General features: G+C 36.9%; 1 protein-coding gene across 6 annotated transcripts in view; it reads left to right on the top strand.

Moving 5' to 3' along the window:
- Positions 1–9,226, top strand: part of MYOF (myoferlin) — a 64,623-nt gene that overhangs the window by 32,204 nt on the left and 23,193 nt on the right. For all 6 annotated transcript variants that reach the window (XR_006014537.1, XM_042018991.1, XM_042018992.1 and 3 more), the window contains 7 exons: positions 131–237; positions 2,538–2,730; positions 3,779–3,934; positions 4,914–5,045; positions 6,336–6,499; positions 8,213–8,327; positions 8,445–8,550. Coding sequence is in view for 5 of the 6 variants with exons in the window: in XM_042018991.1 (XP_041874925.1) it covers positions 131–237; positions 2,538–2,730; positions 3,779–3,934; positions 4,914–5,045; positions 6,336–6,499; positions 8,213–8,327; positions 8,445–8,550 (973 nt within the window). In the remaining variant the exon portion in view is untranslated. The remainder of the gene's footprint in view (positions 1–130; positions 238–2,537; positions 2,731–3,778; positions 3,935–4,913; positions 5,046–6,335; positions 6,500–8,212; positions 8,328–8,444; positions 8,551–9,226) is intronic.

Below are 9,226 nucleotides of genomic sequence, written 5' to 3' on the forward strand. Positions count from 1 at the left end.
CACCTGAGTCTTTTTTTTGGTTTAGCCTTTACACGGACAAATAAATAAGGTCAAAATCTTGAAACTCCTACTGACCATAAACTACAATGGAAGTTTATGAGTGCAAATTCTTTTCTTTTAAATTCCTCAGCAATCCAACTTAGCCACCTTAAAATCAGGAATGCAAGCTAAAATGTCCGAAAACCAATTAGCTGAGATGTGGTTGAAGCTGATTGATGAACTTACAGAAGGTATAAGGTAAAAGAATCTTTTTTTATCTCTTACATTATCATTCTAGGCCTGCTCAGAATCTTTGCTGTTGCCTCTGCTAAGTCAGAAAACAAATTCTGAGGACTATAAAACTGACTAACCCCTGAATTGACCTAAGAACTGAAATTCCAAAAGTCTCTGAAAGTAGTAAAACATCATGGATATTGCCAATGAAATAATCCAGCTAGTTGTGTAATTCTCCTTTATCTCAGGATAGTTTTATTACTGACAGTGATAAAACAAAACAGTATCTCTTGAAAAAATCTAAGGGAGGACTGTTCTGAAAATAGGTATTAGGTCTCTCTTCTGCCTTTCTTCCATCCTCCCTTCTTTAGAATTCCTCATGTACCTTTGGTTTACCCATGTTTCAATGTTATTCCTGAAACTGAAGAGAGAAGAAAGTCTAGTAATTTACTGGTAAGCCCAAAATAAACAAGTCAAAAGGTATGCAGAGATTAAGGACCATAAAGATCATACTTTTGAGTAAGCCTCTAGTCAACATGTCTGTATGTATGGGAGTGTTCAGAGAAGGCAACAGGAGTCAGCATTTAGAGTTTTGAAAGAGAAAAAATTCTAAATAGAGAGGAAGGATTTGTATGAGAAAGAGACATTAAAAAAGGAGGTATTGAGATGGGGAGAGTAAACAAGTGGGTGATAAAACAGCACAGGAAAAGGAAAGGGAAAATGACAGAACAGTTATTATCCATAAGAGGAAATAAAGAACATGAAATGAGAGAACAAATTCATCAAGTTGTAGAGCCAATATAAAAGTAAGCAGGGGGAAAAACAAACAGTGGAGGTCAGTATATACTAGCAAAGAATTACATGACAGAAAGCTTATGTAAAAATATAAACTAGTAACTTCATAGGATGCTGTGATCTGAAAGAAAGCAGAGAGAAACAACTCACAAACTTCAGGAAAGTAAAATGTGAAGGGCACATGGAGCCATCTAGTGAGTGTGGAAACTTCAGGTCAGTTCATCATCCTGACACATATTTGCACTGTTATTAATTCAGGCCATTATTTTATAAAATATCACTCAACAATTATCGAGCAATAGCACTTAGACGTATCCACCAAATGAACTTCCTGTTGCTCTTGGGATACAATTCTCTTTTTTGTTTTTTTTTTTCAGCAAACTCAAAAAACCTCTGTCAAAGACCTAGTTCCCTGCATTGAATTCGTAGAAGATTTTTCCTTGCTGTGCTAAAGTTTCAATGACTTAGGAGTGTGAGAGGGTTTTCAGTGCACTACTTAAACCTAAAATGATGTGACTTTCTGGAAGTTCTGATCCGGTGCATTTGATTCATGTCTAAGTAGCTCCCAGGGCAGACAGCCCTTGCGCTCAGATTAGTAGAACTAACTGTAGTGGAAGGCACCAAAGTCAGTATCAAGGTTTTACAGAATCAAACCCCTTAGAAGTGCATCACATGTCATTAAGTATAGGTCAAAGAAGAGTCAGTCTTTTCAAACTAGGCAGTGTCTTCAAAAGTTTTTTAACTTTTTCTAAAGAATCATATTAAAGATGTTTTAATAAACTCTGTTAAAGGGATACAGTCATTGGTCTTTGAAAAGCAGCCTTTTCCTCAAACCTCCTCTAACTCAAAAAAGCTCATTTTTCCTACAGAATTGGACAGCACTGTCAGGCACATGGTGTGATTTTTTTGGGGTTGTCCTGTGCTTAGCCAGGACTCAGTGATCCTTGAGAGTTGCTTCTAACTCAGGATGTTCTATGATTTCTTGGTTGCACGGAATAGTTACTCTGCCCTCTGGTGACTCAGAAGTTCTGTGTCATGGATTTCTTTTAGACTTCTTTGATGTTTTCCTGCCAGAGGGTTAGATAAGTCTAGTCATAGACACAAGCCATATTTGTCTGTTGAGTTTCTGGGAATATACTGTTTCAGTGAAGGAAAGGAACCTAATCTTGGTCTGAAGGCACTGATTTCATTTTTGAGATTTACATGTTGAGACAATATTTTTTTATTGCGAACATATAGAGAAGTGGATATTCCTTGGTTTGATTGGCAGCAATTGCATTAAAGCAAACACATCAAGATATTCTACCTTGATGCTTGTTATGTAAGTCCAGCCTTTCCCTTGCTTACTATAAACACCTTGTCAGGTGGACATCTCTGCAGAAATAGATGCAATAGCGGTGTTCCAGTGGTTTTCAATCACAGGAAATGATGGCACTCAATCCTTTGCCACTGTTTGCATGTCTGCATTTAGAGTGTACCTAAATAAAATCCACTTAGATTATTAACCATAACAAATATTCTCTTTTCAGTAAACCATTTCCTCTCATAGAAGGCAAATCTAATATTACAGTCCTTGACACTCAGATAGAAAAATTGCGCCTCAAGTCTCTCAAACAGATTGGAGAAGCAGCAGCAAGGATGAGAAGTGAAGCTACTGATGTGAAAGCCACTCTGACAGAAATTGAGGATTGGTTGGATAGATTACTGCAACTGAGTGAAGAGGTTAGTGCTGCACAATACCAGTGATTGGTTTAGCAATACTGGTTAGTTTAGCAATACCTCTCTAACACAAATGGGTGTAAAGTTCACTGCTAATCAGTATCCACTCTCCATAGAATAGTAGTTTTAGGTGCTGTGAAAGTAAGCATGTTCCCGTCTGTAATTGCAATTTACTTAAACAAAACTCATGTGTTAGCTGTTCTCACTGAGAATGTGCGTTGGGTAATGATCACGCTGTGATTGGTAGAACAGACCCTGTTCTGTTTAAGTGACTGTATTTTGTCCTTTCCTTTCTTCCTGAGTTGCAAGTCACTTTTTTGGTTCAGGGACTGCAGGGTATATGCTGGGTTTCCACGGCTTGTTAGCTGTAGTAATCAGCTTCTAACAGAGTTAAATCTGTTTCTGTGGATTTTTTTTTTAATTTTCAGCAATGTTTTCTGTTTTCATCTTGGCTATCTCATAATTGCTTTTCACAACTTTTTAGAAATGGTTTTATTTTTAATATGTTGCTTCTGCTCTGTAAAGCTACTGGTTTAAAAAAAAAAGAGCAGTTAACTGGCCAGACTTGCAGCTAGCTCACAAAGGTGGGCACAGAACTCCAGAAAGGTAATAGGTGGTTTCTGTCTTCGCTAAAAGTCTTACGAAGACATACCCTTAACATGGAAGCATCACAAGCACTTTAATATGTAGCAGGTCAATCCAAAGCATCAACAGAAGGCATCAGTCACTGCCATTGCCATTAGGGAATCAAGATACAAAATGTCTCTAGAAAAATTCATAAAGGATATAAGGATTGTTTTTTTAATAAAACTTACTTGCTTTCCAAAAATCTTAATGGTATTTTTATGATTCTTTCAGACCTATGTATTGTTTACTTGCAAAATAAAACTATTCCCTCTATTTATCAGAAGTTTGTGGTGATTCTTGATTCTAAATGATAAATCCTTTGACATAAACCCTTATTTATGTTTCTCTTTTCTAAGACCTAGATTAGTTTATTGTTCTATTAATTACTCTTCTTAACCCTCCTTTCCCCACAAATAATCTGCAGCCACAAAACAGTATGCCTGATATAATCATATGGATGATCCGAGGGGAGAAAAGACTGGCCTATGCTCGTGTTCCTGCACACCAAGTGCTATACTCCACAACAAGCCCTGAATCATCTGGTAAATATTGTGGAAAGACCCAAACAATCTTCTTAAAGGTACTTTATTTCTCCTTAAGAAATAATTAACTGCCTAAATTGAGATGCCTTCTGACATGAGTGTGAAACATGCAAGCAAACTATGAACAATGAGGTGTCAAACTCAGGACAGATTAAAAGCCAACTGCTTATTGCTTCTTCAAAGTATCAGAGTTTTAAGTCCATCATAAGCCAATTAGAACCAGTATTGGCCCCTATCTTTGAGACTTTTCTAAAAGAGCTCAAAATTTTGATAGAACTTTAAAGTGTTACTTGAGTTGGTATTTTGGGGTTCTACATGAATGGATGCTTTCATAGGGAATAAAAGTGTGAGTCAGAGAAGTTCCAAAAACCTATTCAAAGTTTTGGATGGTTTTCTGCAAGCAATAGAGCATGTCTACACCCAGAAGTTGTCTCTCTGAATTGGGTCTTACCCTTGAATGGGAATGGCTTTCTCCATTTAAGTTGAAACTGTATTTAGTTGAAATAAACATAACCAGAAAATAGCAACCTGACTGTGAAACAATAGCACTTACAGAGTTTGTCATTTTACTAGTAGTTACAGTGATGAATGCTTCAGTGCAGACAAGCCTGTATCTTCATGGTTTTATGCAAACCCCCATTGATTCTGCATTTACTGAACCATCCCTGCTAACCTCTGCATTTCCAGAGTCTCCCAACAAGAAACTCAAATATCAACACTGAAGTTTTAAGTTCTTGTCAAAACTGAAAACTCATTGCTGAATGAAACTTGGGAGAGAATATACTGGAACAGGGCTGATATTACTGTTAGTGTACTTGGGTTTTTACATGCCCTAGACAGGTATAATTTAAAGAATGTTTTCCTCCTGAACTACTTACTACTGACTTTTGAGAAAAAGCACTACGGGAAGAGATAAATAAATATGTATTGTTACTCATATCTCTTTGTTACTGTGTATATTTTACTGAAAGCTACAATACCTGCATAACATATCAAAGAATAACGTTTTTGTGCCAGTACCCACAGGACAAGACGAAAGATGTCAAAATGCCTGCAGAGTTGCGAATTAACATTTGGCTGGGGCTCAGTGCAGTTGAAAAGAAGTTTAATAGCTTTGCAGAGGGAACATTCAGTGTTTTTGCAGAAATGGTACGTCCATCATTGCTTTCTTACTTTAAACTTGGATGTGAGTGTTGGGAATTCAGTGCAGTTGGAGCTTCTTTGTGTGACGGACAGAAAGAGAGAGTAGTGTTTATTATAAGGAAGCAAGTAGACCCCATTCAAGGCAATTAATGATCGAGTCCATTGTACCTACCGGATGAACTTCAGCAGACCAGATTCTGACCTGGTTAGTCAGGTACAAATCTGGTTAATTCCAGTGATTTCAAATAAGTTTATTTTAGATTTTAATCAGTGTAATTAAGATTGAGATCTAAACCATTATGTTTTGGCATGTGAATAACCCTTTTTTTTTTAATTGCTTCTTCACTTATACAAATTATGCTTGGATACAATTGATTTTGCTTAATAATGGTTCTTCTGTAGCAGTGGAAAATTTACTGTTGCTGACAAAAGGCTATAATACAATAACATTTCAATGAGAAGAGTTAAAAAAGTCAGAACACAAATGCTTGAGATAGTCCCACAGCATATAATAGAGGTTTTGAATGGAAATGGTAAGTAGCAGGTATGTTTTATATGCCACATCACATAATGGTGCATACAACCCCGTAGCAGTAAGATGGTTAATAAAGACATTTTTCCAGTGGTGTCAGCATTGCACCTGTGCTTAAATATTTAGTAAGTCACTTAAAGCAATGGGTGTTCAAAGCCATTATTTAAGTATACAGTTTAAGAGGCTGTTGAATATCTCATTTGTTGATCTTCAGCAATCCAACAATTTTACACGAATAAGAGCAGAAAACTCAAGACCATCATAAACTACAAATAATGCCAGGAGGGGAAATAGACTATTTAAAGTGGACTGACATCAGAATCATGCCCCTGGTAGCTACTGTGATAAGATTTTAATTCAGTTATACATATTACAAAATAAAAGATTTTAAATAGGAGGAGATTTGAGATGGAAAAGAATGACAATCATGGATTTAGGGAACAGAATGAACTTGTTTGAATAATGTAACAGAATTTTATTTAACAGCATTCTAATTTTGAGAAAATTTTACTGTAGTTGCAGGGAGGCATTACATTGAGAAGATTGTTTACCAGGCAGCACAGAAGAAAATGAAAGAAAGAAGTTAATAATGACATTGCAGAGTAATGTGGAAAGGGAATACTTAATTTCAGAGCAAGTAAAATGTAAAATTATAGTAAAATGCTTCAGTTGTAATAGTTACATAAATATATATTCATTTCCCCCCCTAAAAGCTGTTTCTTATTCCTAAGTAATAATTGCATTTTTGCTTTCTTCCTACACAGTATGAAAATCAGGCTCTGCTTTTTGGAAAGTGGGGTACCTCAGGACTTGTTGGTCGCCACAAGTTTTCTGATGTTACAGGAAAAATCAAACTGAAAAGAGAGTACTTTCTACCCCCAAAGGGCTGGGACTGGGAAGGAGAATGGATGGTTGATCCTGAAAGAAGGTCAGATTTTTTAAATTTTATGCAGGTAGGAATAAAGGCGTTTGTGGTGTTGAGTAAAAGCTCTTCTCTGTTTTGCTGGATGAGAAAGAGATTTTAAGCAGAATGTTCCAGGACAGCAAAAACCAGACAATAGTCAAAGCTAGTTAATAGTGCTAAAATTAGCATTACCTTTTTAAAAAGTAAAACAAAACAGGCAACAGAAAGAAAGCATCCATTTCTAAGAACTAGCTTATGGTTTTGCAGTCCCCGTGTTATGATGGCTCTATTGCTTATATTCTCTGGGTCTCAGTGCTTCATCTTTTAAAAAGGGATAATAGTAGTATTTCATGCCTAGGAAGCTACTACAAGGTTTACACGTGTCTATGTGAGATTCACAGATCCTGCTGGGATGCTTTCAGAGAAGACCCTTGGATTGGTGGATCTTCCCTAGAGAGAAACTTAACCCTGGCATCCAGTATAAATCTGCAGTTCATGCTGTAGTGACATCATTACAGCATCTGCATGGGCATTCACAAACACTGGATGGTTTTTTTGTTTATTTCATTAAATATTGAAAAGTTCCATTGCCATTGCTAAACACCTGACACAGGTTATTTCTCAAACAGACTCAAGGCAGGTGGTGTTTTCAGTGTAAGGTTGTGGTGCCATGTGACAGCTTCTCCCCAGGCAGACCAAATTTGTGAAGTGTCAGTCCTTCCTGAGCTCTGACAGGTTCAGTCTTGCTCTGCCAGAGGTTTTCAGCTCTGGAGTTGTGCCAGTATGACTGTGTTGCCACACTTTAAACCAGACTGGGTACATTATTTGTTTCATAAACAAAAGCCAGCTTGAGAAAGAGACTCTTTTTTTTTCCTAAAAGAAAATATTTGGCCCATTTTAAATTCTTGTGTTCTGATGGTGAAAAAGATACAGAACTGCTGCTATAGAAAAACTGTGCAGGGAAAAATATGTACTGTTATTTGATCCATTTTAAAATTTCATCAGTTGTAGGTATGAATGGATGGTGTTTTGTTTCTATGAAATTGGTCATTTTTATGAATAATATGACATGAAGAAAATCAGTAACATGGAAATACTTTCTCAGATAATGGAAAATCCCTTCCTGTTGAAATGCCTATTTTTTTGCCATGCAGCTGCTTCCACTGGGAGATGATCTGTGGCTCTATTTGGCCAGCAAATGGCAGTGTGGAACACGCTTTGGTGCCTTCTGAACCAGAGTGAACCACCAAGGGAAAGCAAAAGGCTTTTATCTGATTTAATGTTCTTCTATTTCTTTTACTTGCAAATTAGAAAAATATTAGCCAACTGATTGCTTGCCTTGTCAACAGCATAAATGGAAACAAAATTAAGTACATTGCCAAATTTTAATGCATACATAGATGCACGTGCTTTAGAGATGCATATAATTCATACACAGTCCAGGTCTCCTACACTTAAATATATGATGTTTTTTCTTTTTCCAAGAGGACATATTGGAAGCAGATCCTGAATTAAAGAGCAGTTAAACATTCCTGCTAGTCACTCATATTTATGAATAATGTTCCTCCTAATGCTTAATGCTGCTGGAGTTTCTTCAGTGTTTTTTTCTGTTTCCTTCATATAGATGGACAGTCCAGAATACCACCATGTGTGCACATTCTGTACTATGTTTCTGTATGTCCTCTGTAGTGAACTAATGTGGGTTTTATTTATAATTGTATTTTTTTGGATGTGCAGTTTGTTGACTGAAGCTGATGCTGGTCATACTGAGTTTACTGATGAAGTATATGAAAATGAGAGTCGCTATCCTGGAGGGGAATGGAAAGCATCTGAGGAGAGTTTCACAGATGTGGTGAGACTTAAATTTTTCAATGGATAAGTACAGGTTTAAGGGAAGGAGTACTATGTTTTGCTACACAGTGTATTTACTCTACTAATGCACAAAACTTATATTTTCCTTATATAAAAGAATGGAGAAAAAGCCCCGCCCCCACGTGAATTCACATGTCCTTTTGGATGGGTGTGGGAAGATGATGCTTGGAAATCTGATTTAAATCGAGCAGTGGATGAACATGGTAAGATTTACTGTTTATCTGCTGATTATTAGGACAATCTGCTGTATTTCATAATGAAGGAGGAGGACACATGTCAAAACTAGCAATATTCTGGGCATGATAGTGGTTGCCCTATGGAAAAATACCAAGGAAGTATTTAGATAAAGGTGCTTAAGGAATCAGATAATATGACACTGAGAAAGTGTTCACTGTCTGCATCTGTTTCTACTTCCTTTTTAATGGATTAATAGCAGCAATTGAGGGGCTTTTAGAGAAGTCAGAAGCTTGAGACCTGAAACCTCTGTAATTGCATCAAGAATATGTGGCAAAGGCAGGTTTGGATCTGTCTGGTAATTTACCTGTGAACTTTTAGCCACGGGATGAGTCATCAAATAATGCCACAAAGTGAATCAGGAGGTCTGGGGACTAAAGGATGTGGGAAATCTTCTTGTGTTGGTCACACACCACACAAGTCTGGGAAGGATTCTTTTATTTCTGAGAGCAGAATAGCGGCACTGAATTTGTGGCAGGGGAGCCATGCAGGACTGATCAGGATGAACCGTTGGTTATTAGGCAATTCTGAAATGAAAAACACTTCAAAATCTTTCTGTGAAGAGTCAGGTGCTGCTAGACAGAGATTTTCAAACTGTATGTACTACTAACATGATCAGGGTAGAAAATCCTAATATGCTTATTA

Source organism: Corvus kubaryi, unplaced genomic scaffold (assembly GCF_017639235.1).
Source record: "Corvus kubaryi isolate FWS band 111438036 unplaced genomic scaffold, C.kubaryi_AGA036_p1.0 138, whole genome shotgun sequence".
Classification (NCBI taxonomy): domain Eukaryota; kingdom Metazoa; phylum Chordata; class Aves; order Passeriformes; family Corvidae; genus Corvus; species Corvus kubaryi.